The sequence below is a fragment of the Balaenoptera physalus genome (genome assembly GCF_965194825.1).
Source record: "Balaenoptera physalus genome assembly, chromosome: 2".
Taxonomy (NCBI): Eukaryota; Metazoa; Chordata; class Mammalia; order Artiodactyla; family Balaenopteridae; genus Balaenoptera; species Balaenoptera physalus.
The window spans coordinates 13,773,282-13,790,762 of record NC_138883.1 but is presented as its reverse complement, the minus strand read 5'-3'; the positions used below and the strand labels follow the sequence as shown (position 1 = coordinate 13,790,762).

Below are 17,481 nucleotides of genomic sequence, written 5' to 3'. Positions count from 1 at the left end.
AGGATGTCCCTTTCCTGGTCGCATCTGGCCGTGGAGCGGGTGGAGGCAGCAGGAAATGAGCTGACCTCGAGTGGGAGGAAGGCTGGTGGCAGTTCTGAGGGTCAGTCTCCTGGGGACCAGCCATCCCCTTGTGTGTGTGGAGTGGGGGGAAGGGGGCTGGGGTCCTCACAGCCTGGCACGGTCTGCCCACTGCCCGTCTACCCTTGGACAGGACTTGAACACGGTCTCAGGAGCTTGTGGTCCCGTGTGTGGATGCTTCCAGAGCAGGCAGGAGGGAGAGGAGCCAGAGAGAGGGGCAGGGAGGGACCAGAGGAGGCCTGAGCGGGCTAGTGACAATTCTACAACTCACTTGGTGCCCCCCAGTTGGACATGAGAGGTAGAGGGGGCGGGGGGAGGGGGAGAGGGCAGGAAGGAGTCAGGCGCAGGTAAAGAAGGAGACACAGTACAGCGAGAGGCTCCCCGTGGGAGAGGCCGGGAGGGCGTGGAAGAGGGAGACGGCAGGGCACAGAGTGGCTGGTCCCACCTCAAAACCCCCTTCTGCTGCCCCCAAGCCTTCAGCCGAGCCAGGCTGCCATCTTACCCCGCGCCGGCGATGCCGGGGGAGCTGGGGAGGGGCCGCTGGGCTGGGGCCACGGCTGAGGTGGGAGTGAGAGGTTGCCCAACGTGCCCAGAGCAGACAGGGTGGAGGGCGAAGATCTCCAGAGTATGTGGGGAGGGTGCCTGGCTAAGGGCAGGGCTTCCGGGGGGCAGATGGGATGGGGCATCCAAGGATGATCGTGTGACCACAGAGGAGCTCGGAGTGACCATCCGGAGGACTCTGGGGGCTGTTCCACGTGGTCACAGACATGGACACGCACAGGCCCTCTCTTGGGCCATGAACAGGTAAGGGGGCCAGGGGAAGGAGGCCTTGGTTCCCACCTGGGGAGATCCTGAGCTCACAGCCCTCCCTGGTCCTGAGAGTGAGACTGGGACCTGCCCCAGGCCCTAACCTGGCCCTGTCCCCAAGACCCTTCCCCGCTGCTGGTGGTGGGGAGGAGGGCTGGCTCCCTTTAAAGAAGGGCATCCCCTCTCCCCTCGCTTCTTCGTCCTCCCCTCCCTGGCCCACCTGCCCTCCCATTCCCCTCCAACTGGGGGGGGAGTTGGAGCTTTTGTGTTCCAGCCATGACCCTGGGACCCAGTCTCTCCACCTCCTCACTTTTCCTGAGTTGGCATCATTCTCAGGCAGGCCATCCCACCTGGTGCCAAATGGCCACCCGCATCCCCAGGCTGGCATTCTATCAGGATGTCAAACCCAATAGAAAGAGATTTTTTCTAATATTTCCATAACACAAGTCCTAGAGGGGCCTCCCATTGGCCAAGTTTGGGCCACATGTCTAAACCTGAACCAGTCACTAAATTTGGGGGCTGTAGAGTTCTGGACGAAAAGGCTGGGCCCATGTGTTCATCCTTGAGCCATACGGGTGGAGACTGGGTTCTCCCAAGGGAGATGGGACACTGTGGAGGGGACAGATGGTGGGCAGGCAGACAGCAGTCATCACCAGCACCCCTGTGCAGGCTGATGTGCACAGGACTTTCCAAGGCAAGGTCCTGGCACACAGCCAGCCTGGGAGAGAGTGGCTGGTATGATACCTAGACCATTATCCTTGGGTGGCCCTGGCCTCCTGCCTTCCCAGTCCTGACCTGGGAGGGTCTCTTCCCACAGTGCTGTGCAGGACGGCAGGCTGGCCCTGACCCTCCAGCCAGGGCTAGCTGCTGCCCCTATGAGCACCTGTCCTTTCCTGCCAGTGTCTCACGTTGCAAATTCCATGACTTATGACCACCCACAGCTCGAGGTGCTGCCTGGCAGGGTCAGGGCTAAAGTTGGGATGCCTACCTGCTCTGCCTACAGTGAGCTCTTGCCTTCAGTCTCTCTCCAGACATCAGCTGCCCCCTCACCTGCCTGCCTAGTGAGTCAGGGAGGTTGTGCCTAGCTTAGGGGGAGGGGGATTGAGACTTAGCGTGCCTAAGATCAGAGCTCAGGCTCTCCACACTTCCCTGGGTCCTGGCAGGGTGGGGTCACCCCACAGCTGCTCAGCCAAGTAGCTCTGGGGGATTAGAGGCCTACTCAAGTTCTCTCTGGTTCTTGATCTTTACTATTCACTCTGTTGGGTTGAGTCTCTGACTTCACATCTGGCCCCCAAACCTCTATATGCCCTCTCCTCACGGTGGCAGGGGGGCTACTGCAGTTCCAGCCTCACCTCTCAGGTTTAAGTCCTTCAGGAGAGTGAGAGTCTTTCCTTGCAGCTCCCACTCTCATTGGACCATTTCAGGTCACATGCTCATTCCCGATTCTCCGAAGAAGTGAATGCTAGATGTTGATTGGCCAGGCCTCAGTCACATGCTCCAATCCCAGGCAACATGCGGAGAGCTGGGAAAGGTGAATTCCCACACTAAAATCAGGGCTGGACCTCCTAGTTCCAAGGGCTGACCTGTCCAGGGCGGCCCCCAGGCGCCGAAAGCTCCCCACCCCAGGAACTGAGTCTTAACCTCTCTCGGGTCTGTGGGCTTTCACGAACAACACAAGCCATGGGTCCGTTTAAAAATCATTTTATTATTAACTTCATCTTTCCATTTAGCCAAGTGTCTGTCATGTATAAGGAATGTCGGTAAATATTCCATTTGAAGCTTCTTTGTACATATTTCCATCGATAAATAAACTCTGAATTCACATAAAAAAGTTAAACTTAAATAACTCATATTTCCTTCTCTTGTAACAGGCATATATTGGTAAAATATAAATATTCTTGGACTCAGGCTTTGTTCTAAGTGAGGGCAGTAATTTATCACATGGTACAATTACTGACAACAAAACCAAGAAATTGTCGGCTGGTGTCCTGGCTTGGACGAGTACTGAGGCGGAAAACAGAAAATTCACATTTGGTTTCTGGGCCAAGGGTAGGGCAGGAGTGGTGATGGTGGGGAGAGAACAGTTTTCTTTATAGCTCTGATAAAAATAATCTGTTCTGCCACTGAATTTTAACTTTGAATATATTCTTCTACATTTGCAGATTAATTCCATGATCATTTTACTTAAAACTCAGGATGTCAGCTAACAAAATATGGCACATGGTCCATTTTGAACAATGTCAGTAGATTCAGAAACTATCATTGGGCTGGCGAAAACGACAACAGAAATGCACGTGGAGAGCGATGATCGGGGGTTGGTTTGGTTAGTCCACTGTGGTCAATCGCACATTCATCCAGGGCTTTTGTGCGCACACTCGACCCTCAGCGCTCAGGCGGGGCCCCCTTGGCCTGGGCGGCAGTGAGGCTGGGGCGATTGCTGCTCAGAGCACGCGGGGGATGATGGTGAAGGGCACCGCGGGGCTGCTGGCCTCCAGCTCCAAGGCCGTCAGGAAGCACTCAGTGGCCGCCGCGTCGTTGCCCTGAGCTTGCAGGACCTCGCCCAGTCCGTTCCAGACCTCGTGGGCCGTGGAGTTCACCTGCACCGCGTCCCGGAGGATCTTCTCGGCCAGACTGTAGCGGCCCAGCTGATGCAGGATCAGGGCCTGCAGAGACAGACAGAGAGACAGACAATCAGAGAGACTACCACTCTGCACTCCTATCTGTCCTTGAGTTTCGGCACGTTCCTTGGAGGGAGGCATGCATCTCCATTGGGCTGGGCACGACGTAAGTTCAAATTCTTCCTGCACTCGGGGTTAAGAGTCGAAAGAATCGCTCGAACCATGAACTGTATGAAGTTACCGATGCTCAGCCATTTTTGAACCATAAAAATGGCGATTTCAAAGGGTTCACCCAGGAACGAACCGTTTGGATCGGCCATGGTCTGTACTGACTCAGGGGTGTCCTGCGTGTAACGGCTGACACTTGCCTGCACAGAAGGGTGTCTGCCAGCTTTTATTTTTTTTAACCTCAAGAAGTGTCATCTGTGGCCTTACTACCACAACAATTAGAACAGAGATTTCTAGTTGCTCCCCTACCCTACCCTAGGGTCCCCTACCCTAACCACGCCCCCGATCTCACTGTCCCCTTTGCACTCCAGGCTCGGCCCCCGCACAGCTGTCATTTTAGTTTTAATCAGGGCGTATGTGTTGGTCCTCAAATACTTTATCATAACCCTGTTTCCAAGTTGTGCATCTCCGCAACTGATGTGTTTGTACTCTTTCATCCAACAGATACACTCTCATTTACTCAACGTCTCCCTCACGGGGGAGATATTTAGGCTGTACCCAATGAACGTCTTTCCAGACAGCCCTCTGTGCTCTTTTAGAAGAATGGATTTCAAAGCTTTTTTTTTAAGAAGTGATACGCTCTATCTTTTTTTTTTTTTTAATTAATTTATTTATTTATTTTTGGCTGTGTTGGGTCTTCATTTCTCTGCGAGGGCTTTCTCTAGTTGCGGCGAGCGGGGGCCACTCTTCATTGCGGTGGGCGGGCCTCTCACTATCGCGGCCTCTCTTGTTGCGGAGCACAGGCTCCAGACGCGCAGGCTCAGTAGTTGTGGCTCACGGGCCCAGTTGCTCCACGGCATGTGGGATCTTCCCAGACCAGGGCTCGAACCCGTGTCCCCTGCATTGGCAGGCAGATTCTCAACCGCTGCGCCACCAGGGAAGCCCCTCAAAGCTTTTTTTATAGCCCCGGAAATCTTTGGCTAAATGGAATCTTACTGCTCACGCTCACACATTATGGGTATAAACAGACAAAAAGGAACTGCTGGGGGTAGGACAAGGGGGGAGGGGCCCAGAGTCCCCAGTGGGCTCCTCAGAGGCCCTGGACAGGCTCAGTGGAACCAGCTGACAACCATTTGGAGAGCCTTCCTTTAGGACAAATTTCCCCAAAGTGGCGTTACTGGGTCAGAGGATAAGACTCTTCAGGGTTCTCCAAATATTTTGCAAATGATATCCCCAAAGGGTGGCATCACGTTTTTAGCCATCTACAGAGTTGCAGTGGTCCGTCCCCTGCCCCACACCCGCTATCATTACTCTTTATTTTTACTAATTTTGTAAGTGCAGATTGTCCCCTCCTTGTCAAAACCTGCATTTCTTTTATAACAATTGAGGTTAAATATTCAATATTTCCCATGCCCATTAGAAGACATGCATCTGTTACCGTAATTGTCTAAAGCCTGTTTTTGACTTTTGAGGGTTTTTTTTCCTTCTGTGAACAGAAGTTTTTAGTTTTTTAAGTTGAATTTGTTGATCTTTGGTTATTGATTGATTGATTGTCACTCCGAAACTTAGACAGTTATCCTTTCAAAGAACTGACATGCCTTGGATTCCATGTGTTGGGATCTGACTTCTCCCCGTGGTTGTCCACCTTCCCCGGCAGATAGGAAACCTCCGTGGGTCTCCTCTACGTAGCTGGACACTAGCTACTCCTCCCTCCCCTCATTCCTGTGAGGCACTGCCTTTGTCACACAGTGAATTATTGCAAGAGATGGGGGGGGGCTTCTTAAATTTTCCGATGAGCTACACCACCTTCCTTTCGCATAAGCACCGTGCTGTTTGGATTTCCTTATTCCACATTAGGATTGAACAGGTGGGATTAGAGCCTTTCCTCATCGCTCTTCGCTTTCAGTGTATTTATTGACAATCTTACCCTGCACTAGTCCAGATGAATTTAAAAAATCACTTTGTGGCTTCCCTTTGGGAGTTGTACTTGCATGAAAGCTCTAAGAGTGTGGAGAAGCCTAACACCCTTACAGTGTTTTTTCTTCCTGCCCAAGAATGTGGCCTGACTCACTGGTCCTTCAAATCTCAGCCCTGTACTTTCTTTCTGTGGCTCACGTGTGGCAAGGGTGAGCCCTCCCTGGTTTCCTCCAGGCTGTACTTCACCAGCGGGCGAGGGGCAGAACCAGGTGGTGCAGGGGCATAACGTGCAGCCTGGGCGAGGTGGGCCCCCTCCAAAGGGCTCTGGCCTCCAAGATGAGCTCTGAGAGGGGGTAGGAGGTGCCCTCAGCAGGCGGTGTCCAGGCCCCGAGGGCTGTCCGGCTGACCTTGCCCCGGGCGTGTGGCCCTGGGGGTGGTGTCTGAGAGCCACAAAAGCAGCCTGACTTCCCAGAGTCACCTGCACCTATGAGCAGCTGGCACGGGAGCCGTGAGGCCAACCCCGGAGGAGCTTGCGGTCAGAGGGGCCTGGGAGACCCACGGCCCCAGCGCAGAGTGTGACGCCTCAGCTCTGGGAGGGGAGGCAGCTCGGGGAGGCTCCCTGAGTGAGGAGGGCGAGGAGGCCTCAGGCCAACAGAGGCTGCAGACTTCAAGGTCAGGTCCAGCCTCTCTAAGAGGCAAACTGCATGCGTGTCCTTTCTTTTTTCTTTTTTTTTTTAATTAATTTATTTATTTATATTTATTTTTGGCTGTGTTGGGTCTTCGTTTCTGTGCGAGGGCTTTCTCCAGTTGCAGTGAGCGGGGGCCACTCTTCATCGCGGTGCGCGGGCCTCTCACCGTCGCGGCCTCTCCCGTTGCGGAGCACAGGCTCCAGACGCGCAGGCTCAGTAGTTGTGGTTCACGGGCTTAGTCGCTTCGCGGCATGTGGGATCCTCCCAGACCAGGGCTCGAACCCGTGTCCCCTGCATTGGCAGGCAGACTCTTAACCACTGCGCCACCAGGGACCTTTCTTATTAACATCTAGATACGCTGTAACAATGTCCACCCTGGAGTCCCTGGGTACGAGTAGGTCCTGGACTGGATCTGTGAGAGCTGGGGGCTCCGTGGGGGTGGCCAGGGCCAGGCAGGAGGGTGTTCCAAGCTTCGGAACAAAAGAGGTGGCAGAAGCCAGTGCTCGCAATTAGGATTTTACTGGGCTTCTGGAATTTGCTGTCCTCAGACTGCAAGGCCTTCCCGTTCTGCAGTGAGCACTGCTGGCTTTCGGCTGCCTTCCTAGGCTGGTCAGGGTCAGGTTCGCTGGGACTACCGTGAAAGCCCCCTGTTTGCACATGAGGCCACCGCAGGGAAGCACTTCCCGCGTCCACAGGGTTTTCTCCTCACGGCTCCCTCCCCAGAGCACCCACTCCCTACCCACCCAGGAGGGGATAAGGGAACAAGGGCGGACGTTCGGTGTGGACCCGGGCTTCCTGGCAGGATGAATATTAATAATAAGAATGGCAGCGAGTGCTAACAGTGTTTATGGCACACCAGGCCCTGCTCCAAGTGCTTAGTTCACCCGGGGACCCCAGAGCAATTTCACACAGGCGTGGCCAGGACACAGAAGCACCTGCGTGCAAGGCCTGCTTTTATTGCTGCGGAGGAAGAGCCCACAGTTGAGAAGCATCTACTATGCGGTGGAAAATATGCTCACGCACTGGGTCCTCCTACCCCCATGTTGCAGGTGAGTATGCCGGGGTGCCTAGAGGCTCCGGGTCTCTTGCTCTGGCATAAGCTGCCTACTGCAGAGCCGGGCCAGAACCTGCGTCTCCCAACTCTTCGGGCCTCCCTGAAGGCCATTTGGGTGTGGAGTGCACGGTGGGGTGGGGAGTAACCACATCCATCTCCCGGGTGGCGCCCCCCCTACTCCGGCCGGCGCCCCCCCTACTCCGGCCCTCCGCCGTTAGAGAAAACCTGACAGCTTGACACCTGCACTTCCCAACCTCGAAGGTCAGGTGGAAAGAACGGGAGGCCACTTTCCCAGGACGTGAGGGCTATGCCTCCTTTCTTCCAGCAGAGGTTATCAGCCCCAGCTCACGCTAGAACATTCTGATTTAGCCAACAGAGAAATGAGAGTAGGGAGGAGGGTCTGGGTAGTGGCAGCAAACATCGGCATTTAAAGGTTACAGAAGGAGGCCTGTCGTGTTCCTTCAAGGCAAGACTTTCTCAATGCATCAAATTATTGAACACACACCTTTTCTGAGCGGCTCTACCAGGCAGGGAGGCACAGATTGCGTGTTTGGCAAATGGTGATGGGGACAAGCCACCTGGTAAGCCAGAAAGAGGCATGCTTGGTTAATTGGTGCAGGTGGAGAATATAACTTAGGTCCCACTGGCTCTGCTGCAGTAGAAGCAACCTCGTGCTGTTTCCTTTCTGTACCCAGAGTTTTTTCTCCCCGTCAGGCACTATGCTAGACACTTGAGCTTGGCTTTGGCTCATCTCCTATTTCCTCCACTTTAGATATAAGGAGACAGGTTCAGAAAGGCCAAGTGTCTGGCCCAAGGTCACAGGGCACAGGAGTATGGAGCTTGCAGGCCAGCCCAGGTCTGCCTGAGGCCTAGGCCCCGATCTCCCCACCTCGGCTTCTCATCCGCTCGCTGCTGCCTCTGTCGCTTTAAGAGACAAGCCCGGTGCCCCTCAGGCACTAACCCACTTACATCTGAGCAACAGTAAACGTGCACCTGCCATGCCGCCTCTCCCTTCCACTTTCTCCGACCACTGATGGCTGGCTCTGCCGCTCCTTCCCACGGTTACGATGGGGAGGTGGCTCCTCTCCAGGGCACAGCTTTTCTCCTGTTTTTCTGCTGTTTGGGAGCATCCTGTATATTCACTCAAGGACTGGAAGGCTCCTTGCCTCCCTTTGGTGGCCTACAGGCCGGCTGTGATCTTGAGGCTTGGGGTGGCTGCGGCCGCCAAAGGACTGGGGGTCCTGTTAGCCGGAAAGCAGACCAATGAGATGTGGAGACCCAGGAGGACCAGGGCCTTGGTCCAGCAAGGCCCGGGGGTCACTGCTCTCAGCAGCAATGACCTGCCCCTACTCTGCTGGAGTGGGGACAAGAACCCCAGTCCTTTTGCTGGGAATTTTGTTTAGAAAGTGGCAGGCTGCTGAATCTACCCTATCTTGGGGGCTCTAGGGTATGTGGCAGCGGCAAGTGCACCCCCAAAAATGCCTGCAGGAACCAGCCACTGGGCTAATCTGACCCGTCGCCCTCAGTGCTGGGCAGCTAAGGGCCTTTGTGATTCTCTAGTGTTCTTGTGGGCTTGGAAATTTCCAGCCCATTCCTGGACTTATATTCCGAATGTACAAACAGGCTACCATTTCCAGATGACCTTGAAGCTTCCTGAGCGATCTGTCTAGTGGAACTAATTCCTAAAGCTGGAGCAGCTCGGGGAGGCATCAGACTTGCTGGGGGCTGCCAGCTCAGGCTTGGCCGGGGAATGAAAAATCGGCCTCTCCCCAGTGCCCCAGTGAGCCAAGAGCAGCTCAGAAATCAGTCACACAATGAGACCAACCAGAACAAGCTCCAGCTGGGGTGTGAGTCACTGTACTGGGCCAGCGTTGCTGGCAGGTTGGCCAGAGGTGGGATGGGACCTGGACGTGCCTGGCTGTCGGGACTGACACACCTCCCAAGCCCCTCTACGTCGTGAGAGGCCTCCCCTGGCTTTGATGTGCTCTTATGCATTAGGACCCTGCTGTCTTTTTCATTCTTCAGGCCCTGCCTCCTCTCTTCTGCAAAGATCAAAGGCCAAAATGTTCTCACCACCAGCTGGGTCCAACTTTCTCCCAGTACAGACCTCTTGGTTCATCCAGGCTGATTTGTCAGCCCAGGTATTTCTGCAGGACACAGCCCCCAGCCCCCTTCCACCTCTCCAACCTCAGTCAGTCCCGGCCTGGCCCCTGCTCCTGGAGCTCTAGTCTATCTGCTCGAAGTGCTGATGACCCCCATTCCCCCCAAAGCCCAAGCCACACTGCCTACCTTAGGCAGGGCTACCCAGAGGCACACGGCTCCCAGCTCCAGCCCTCAGGCTGGCAGGAGACAGAGATTTCGATGACTGACATATTTCATTACCTTAGTAAGTACCCCCCATATCAAAATCACAAAAACTCACTGAGTGATCACCCAGACCCCAGCCATGTGCTGGGGACACAGATGTGGGCAAGAAGCAGGCCTGCTTTCAAAGCTGGGGCCTGGTGACAATCCTGACATGACCGAGCTATGTGCCAGGTGCTGGGCTACACCTCGGCCGGCGCGCCAAGACCCTCCCTCACGTCTACACCTCGGAGCCTCAGCAGGGAGTGTTGGCTCCTGCCTAAGACAGGGAGAAAGTGGCAGAGCTGAGACGTGAACGCTGCAGTCCGTGCTCCTAACACTGGGTCCTCTCCCTTCCTCTTGGAGAGGATGTGCAAAAAAAAGGCCTCCACCTTTGCCAGCCCTGCTGCTTCTGGAGACTCTGGAGGTGAGCAGCCGGCTGGGGCTGGCCTTCTGAGAAGATGGGAACCGCTGAGGAGGTAGCTCATTAGTCCCTTTCTTCAGACACAAATGGAGACAGCTTCCCAATCTTGTAATTATTATAATCAGGTGTTTTGTACAAATAAGATCTTGGTGATGCACCAAGTTGCAAAGAAGGGATTACATTAAACTTGTTATTTCAAATGAAACAAAATGGCCTTGGCTAGTTTGAGGACAATTAGCATCTTCCTCATTCATGTCCTTCGTGTGTGTGTGGAAATTGCTGCCCAAGGACTAAACACCTTGCCCCATGCTGAGGGCACCCGTGCAGGAGGCCTGTGCAGGCTCCACTGCTGCAGCCCTGGCCCTGCGGAGCACCTCTGTCCACGTTCCCAGGAGACCAATAGCCGGGCTGCAGGACAAAAAGCTCCTTGGAGATTTTAGACATCCCTGTGGTGCTCTGCCCAAGTGCCAAGTCAGCCCTTCGCTGGGTTCAAGGGCGTGTCTCAGACCCCTGCTTGTCCCCCTAGGCGTACAGGTACAGGGAGATAACATCGCCGCAAGATCCCCACCACAGTATGCCTTGGAGAGGGGGAAGGATTTCCCTGGCACCCGTGAGCCAGGGGGCCCATCCTGGATGGGGGCTATTGACCAGATCTGCAGCCTTTCCCAGGGCCTGGCCTGCACCTGAGCTGCTGGGACCATTCAAGGCAAGCCAGCACCTCCGAGCTTTGGACAAGGATAGTTAAGCCTCCTCCTGGTGGAATTCCTGTTGTCAGGACCCTGGGATTGTGATGGCAGCTAAAGGAAAGCCTGTCTCCCCAGCTTGTTACTCTCGGGGACAATGACAGAGCTGCTGAGCTGGCTGCAGTCTGAGCTGTGGCTGTGCTGGCTGGGGGAGGTGTGTCAGGGGGTCAAGACACAGGTTCTGCAGGCCCTGGTCACTGCTGGTGGCTCCGGAGTTAGAGGGACCCACCAGCAGCCGGGGAAAGGTGTGGATCGCTCAGAGACGGCAGAGGGTAGGTCAGGAGCACGGGCTCTAGGTTCCCCTGAACTGGTTTGAATCCTAGCTCCACCACTGACTTGGACAACTTCCTCTGGGTCTCAGGTGTTCTGTCTGTATAATGGGGACAAATACTAAAATACAGGAGAGCAGCGAGGCCTAAATGAGACAGAGTTTGTAAAGTACTCAGTATAATAAAACTTTGGCGAATGGTCCCCATCATCAATATTATGATTATGAGCATTATCATTCCTCCTAACGATCGCGGGGCAGGGAGGGCCTCCAGGATGCCCACGGTTAGATGATACGTCACTGCCATCCCTGATGCCCTCTTGGCTGGCACTCTGTAAGAGCAGGGACCATCTGATTTGCCTTTGCTTTTGCAGCACCTCAGGCGGGCCTGGCACATCTGAGGTTCTAGGTGAATGTTTGTTGAATGGACGGAAGGATGGAAAAGGGGACGGTGTGGATGCTGTGTGATGGTGGGGAGGGGAGAAGTGGGCATGGCCTCTGCCGGTGCTTCTGACTAATGAGCCCCTCAAGGTTCTGGCCTCAGGTCACCCCTGTCCACACTCCCAAGTCAGACCCCGCTCGCTCAGAGCCTTCTCCGCCTTCCGGGGACATCAGCATGGTGGCTGAGTGAGGGAGGGGAGCAGCCCCGTGGGAGAAGGTGCCCGGTTCCCGCTGGAGCCCAGGGCCTGCCATGGTCTTCCCTCAGGCTGTTTGCTCACTCGCCACAGATCTGACACTGCCCCCCAAGAAAACCCCAGAACCCACCTACAGACTTTCTGGTCCTACACTCTTACAGATGAGGGAACAGAGGGCCAGAGAGGAAAAGAGCCATGCTCAAGGCCACGACCCCTGGATGCAGAGCGGGGCTTGACCCCTGAAGGTGCCAGGAGGAGAGGCCTGGTGGCAAGTACCCCGAGTTTTAGTTTCGGAGCCCAGTGCTTTAACACTGCCCTCAACACAGCTGTATATGCACGGCAGAGTCAGGGCTTTCTGGAAGCCTATCAGGTCCCCAAGAGGGAACAGGGACCCCGCACGAGCTCCCACCCTTTCCCAGAGGCCATAGGTCGGCTGGTCTGGGAGTCGGCACCAGCTGAAACATCAGCATTGGGTGAGAAAAACCAGCACGCTGCCGTCACCACTTCTCTTCAGGTATTTGCATTCTCCTTCCTGAAGATGCAATCCATCAGAGAGAAGCAGGGTGGTAGCGATGGTGTTCTCAAAAATATTTTTCTTTTAAATCAGAAGTCAGTGCCACTCTCAGAAGACCACAAGGAGACGACCGACTTGGAAAGGCTTTCCTCGGAGCAGCTCTGAACGCCAAGCCTAGGGAGGCCCGCTCTTCTCTGCAAGCGTCAAAGGCACTGTTGGTTCTGAGCACGAGCATTTTGTGGGTGCAGCGAGGCGGCAGCCCTGAGCCCTGCCCTGCTTTCCGACAACGCCTTGAAAAGGAACTGAACTCATACTCGGATGGGGTGGGGTTCCAGCTTCTCCACCTGGATCCCAGCAGCTCTGGGTGAGGCCGGGTCTATACTGGGCTCTGTTTTGTGTTTCATTTCTGTTTGTTTTGAGTGCTTAGAAATCGCACTGGCTTGCCAGGGGCTCGAGTGTGTGTATCCTGGCAACTATGGCAGCCGTGGAAGCCCCGCCTAACCCGGCCAGGAGTCCCCAAGGAGCCCCATCCTAGGGGTCCTGGCTGATGCTGAGGGCGTCTGCAACCCTACCTCCTACAGCCCCTTGCCCGCTGGAGCTCCAGAGCCTTCCATAGGCCGTCAAGAGTGAGTCGAGAATGCCCTGGAGAAGGACCCCTGGGAGTTGGTGTGACTCAGTTTTCCTATCAACAGATCTCAAGTTTTGGGGAGGGGCTGGTTCTTTGCCACTTTACTCAATTTGACCCAGTTTCCCCAAAGGCCAAGGCTAGCCATTCCTGAGGACCGTGTACTCATCTGAGCCAGGACACAGCAGGGCATGTGCACGGCTGCTGCAACCGTCACCTGGGGGGTCTCAGAGTCCCACCTAGCTGCCCTGGTCCTCAGGTGCGGACAGAGCGTTCATGAGGCCACCTGACCTTCAGAGCAACAAAGGGCCGCTGACGTCCTGTTCTGGGGCCCTGGACTGAGGCTCATGAAGAGGAGGGCCAGTGCTGGCTGAGCGGCTCCTGGGGAAGGGCCAGTACTGGACACTGACCCTGAGGATGGCTCCTGACCGGGGCTGGTGGGACTGAGAAGAGCTGGGGGCACGGGGAGGAGAGTGGGAGCCAGGCCTCCATGGTAGCCAGACTTCGTCCACGTATGCTGGGGCTGGAGATGAACGTTACGGGGACATCTCCTTGCACCCCTGTGGCCTCCGTCCTCCACATGCCCCCAGTCTCCCTGCTCCAGTGTCAGAACCAAATCACGAGGTGGCTCCTTCCCCCACCCCCCTTCAAGTCAACTAGGCCAAATGCCCCCATGTCCTCAGACAGGCATGTGGGTGCAGCACCCAGAGGGGAGCCTCGGCCCGAGGAACCAGTGGTCTGGGCACCAAGCAGACACCCTGGGAGGCATTCCCTCAGCAGTGTGTGCTGTGAAATGGTGCTGAGTATTCCAGAGGGAGGAGGGAAAGACCTTCCCCTCCCTCCCCCAGAGGATGAGCAGACGTGGCTGAGAGGCCGCCCACACCTTTGTTCACCAGCATGCCTGGCGCCTGCAGGAGGCTGTGCTCTCGTGGGGGCCCCTTCCCAGGTCAAATGTTTTATTTGAAGAAATGTACCTTCTGGGGACCAGGCCTTTCTAGCATTGAACTCAACTCAGAAGGAAACAAAACTCAATTTTTCGAAAACCTCTTGTTTTTCGAAGCCAGCAGCCAACCAGCTACGGAAGCAGAAATCCTCAGGGTTGGCGGGGGGGGGCTTGGGCCTCTGCTCTATGACACAGAAGTCCCTGCTGCGGTCCCCGACAGGCAGCCTCCCACTCTTGCTTGCACCCTCCAGTGACGGGGAGCTCACTACTTCTCCAGGCCGCCCACATTGTTGGTGGGCAGCCTGAACTGTCGGTTAAAAATGTGTAGCCCTAATCAGGCTTTTTATCTAATTCCTACTCTTTGATGTTTGCTGAGTCCTCTGGAGTCATGCAGAAAAGTTCCCTCCCCTCCCTTTCTGCCCTATAGCCTTTCAGGCTTTGAAGAAAGCTTCCACAATTCTCTCTCTCTCAGACACACACACCCACACCCACACACCCACTCCAGGGCTTTAGAGCAATGGTAAGCTCAGACCTCCCACCCTCCTGCCCCCATCTCACTGGACTCTAGTGCTGAGTGCAGCGCCCAAAGGAGACCTCACTGTGGGCTCAGAAGAAGGAGCCGTTAAGCCCCAGAAAACCGCGAGTGTGGCTTTTCCTTTACTTTTAAGCGTCTGACTGGCAGAATCTTTCAAAGCTGCTTTCTTCCAGGATGGTGTGGAATATTCTGAAGGAGCTCATTCTACGATTAGCAGAGCATCGGGCTGTCAGGCAGTAAACACTAGCGGTGAGGAGGGGGCAAGTCTGGCCCGAGCCAGAGGGCCCGTCCAGCCCCCAGTGGATGTCACACAGACTCAGGGCCCTTGGCCCCAAATTTCCTCTGGCCTAATTTCTTTGAAAGTGGGTAGTTCGGCGTCAGTGCTGAAATATCCACAGATCGTGGTGGCTCCTAGGGAACAGTCCCTCAGGGAGGAACCACAGCTGGCCTGCCAGCAGCTTCCAAGCACGGAAGACCCACAGCCTGTCGCGTCTGCAGCAGGCGTCGGGAGGGCGCTCAGGCGTGTGCAGAAGGGCACGTGCGCGCCCCCAAAGGCGGGAAAGGGGGCCATGGATGGGCACGCACGCTGCCAGGGTCACAGAGTGAGCTGAGGAACGGCATCCCAGTTCCCGGGTTCCCAGGACGGGGCTCGCTCACTTTGCTACAAGCAAAGCTGTTTTTAGCTCTTCTCTCCCTTCCGCAAACTTCCTCTGAGTATGTGCGGATGATCGAGCACCGCGGTGTCGGGAGCTGTGCGGCGCGCGGGGCGCTCAGAGGCACAGGCCGACACCCTGGCCACGTTCCCTGCTCTCTCTGGCCTGGAGCGGTTGGTTTGCTGGGGGTCCTGCCCCAGACCAAGAGCCCCCTGAGCAGGGCAGGGCTGTCATTCACGTGTGGACACATCGAGGACAGAGCCAGGCTGTTGGAAGGAGGATAAGGGGGAACATTCCAGGAGAGAAAACATGATGCTCCCCCGCTTTATAAAAAACGAATGAGAAGCTCATAGTTGGGGTGACCGTGCATGGCCACACAGCGGTGAGGCACTGTCACCCCAAATCGGATCTGATGCCTCCACCTCTAAAAGCTTCCTGTAAACTGGTACCTGGCCCCGCGTGTCTAGTTCTTCCTGGAGGACAATGGCTCTCCCTGGATGGTCTGGGGGTAGGCAGGCTCCTATATGGGGGAGCCACACCGGGGAGGGGCCTTAGAGGTGACAGAGAAATGAGGAAATGGCCCTGGGAGTTGGGTCCCAGAACCCAGGTTTCCCAAGGACCAGCTCAGGGCTCTTTGCCCCACGTCAGGTTACCAGGATCTCTCGAGAGGGCAGCGGGCATATAGGGGGCTTAGACCCATGCCAAGAGCCTTCTCTGGGTTGACTGGCTCTGACCCCACAGCTCGTGGCTGGTTTGTCCAGGGAGCAATCCTCCGTGGGGGAGAAGTTCTGGGGACGTGACATCCCCGCCTGGCTCTGTCAGCCTGCCTGGGCAGCGCAGGCCCTTCCTGCACGTGGTGGCTTCCAGACCATGGGCTCTCCAGGCCCAGGTGACCACCAGAGCGCCTGGCCTGAGGGGGGCTGACAGCGTTGCCCACATCTGTGTGACGTGAAGGGCGCCCACCCTACCCGGCACGCTACTCACGCGGCACGCCCGTTCAGCCTGGGACGGGGGCAGCCGGCTCCCTTCCCTGCGACGTAACCCCAGCAGCACCCCTCCCGCTGGCTGTGCCAATCTTATAACCACCCCCCACCTGTAACCTCTGCTGGAAGATGAGCTCAGACTCCAAATTAGAGATGGGGTGTCCTGTGCCCTCGGCAGTCTCCCCTGGCCCCCACTGCAACCTGGCTGTCTAGAACTCAGAGCCCCTTCACTTGCCCTTCAGAGTTCATGGTGTGGTGATTTTGCTAGTCAGGAAAAGAAAAAAGGGAGAGCTGACCTCGGTAACAGAAGGATGACGTCACCTCAACATCAGTATGTCTGAGCATCTCTCTGACTTGAACACTGGAAGGACTAAGGAGGCGTCGGCTTCCTTCCTCCCTGAAAACCAGTGCCAAGGCAGGCTGGGAGCTGCTCCCTCTCCTTACCCCACGTGCTGCCCCGACCCCTAGCCCTGGGGGTGGAATTACTTTTATCTGTGTCCCGAGGCCTGGGTGTCCCACACTGCGGCAGGCAGGACCCTCGGAGACCAGGCCGGCAGGGTGATGGGGAGTCCGGTGCCCGGGCAGGTGAGCTCCACACCGGCCGCAGCCTGAGGCAAGGCACTCATAAATTCAACGTGCTCGCGCTCAGAAACCCCAGCGTAAGCATCTCCAAAGCTCTGCGTGGCGCACTGACCTAATTGAAGAAATGTCAGATCAAGCCAGCCCCACGCAGCGTCAAGGGGCACCCGTGAGAAGGAATCTCGGGATTACCTCTGCACCTCAGGCTGGGCGGGGGCCCTGGCGAGGGGCGAAGGGGGGAGCCTTGGTGTCCCCAGAAAGATGTGGAGATGCTGGGCATCTTCCTTACTCTGAAGCCTGGGACAGTTCTTGGTAACATTCCAGATAAGTCTCTAGCCTCATCTCCCTCAATCTGCTATTTAAATCCTGTGCTTTGTTGTTGCCACTGAGTATTAGCTCAGAGTCTCAGCGTGAACCGGAGTGTTAGCTGCCAGCTCTGAGGAGAGACAAAGCCACAGCTTGGCCCCAGGGCTGTGGGACCTGCCACGCCCCGGCCAGTGTTTTCTGTAGGTGCTAACACGGCTCCCCGTCCTCGTACTTTTCCATTGGTAATGGGCAAGAGACTCCTGGCTGACTTATTTAAACGTCTCCCTGGTTGACTTATTTACAAATAATAAATAAGGGGGGATATCCACCTTCCCCAGCAACAAGTCAGGCAGGAACAACAGCAAGGGGTTGTCTGGAAGTCAGCATTTCCCCACGGTCTGAGTTACCCGCGCAGTGGAAAGTTTGGTGCTAATCACCCCCCGGAGGCCGAGGCCCAGCCTCCCACCCTCAGGGGAGGCTGCTGCTACTCCAGGTGTGTCTGGGAAGATGGCGTTCCTCTCCAGGCCTGTGCAGCCCAGCCAGAGAGTAAACCGGGTCCTGCTTCGGGCCCAGCCTCCCCGTGGGGTCCCAGGGCTTCC

At 56.1% G+C, this 17,481-nt stretch overlaps 1 protein-coding gene across 6 annotated transcripts in view; it reads right to left on the bottom strand.

The window, feature by feature from the left end:
- Nucleotides 1-2,570: 2,570 nt before the first annotated feature.
- The window catches only part of TTC7B (tetratricopeptide repeat domain 7B), a 240,025-nt gene continuing 225,114 nt past the window's right edge, over nt 2,571-17,481 (bottom strand). For all 6 annotated transcript variants that reach the window (XM_082451243.1, XM_082451244.1, XM_082451246.1 and 3 more), the window contains one exon: nt 2,571-3,548. In XM_082451243.1, the coding sequence (XP_082307369.1) occupies nt 3,327-3,548 (222 nt within the window). In that variant the 3' untranslated portion in view covers nt 2,571-3,326. The remainder of the gene's footprint in view (nt 3,549-17,481) is intronic.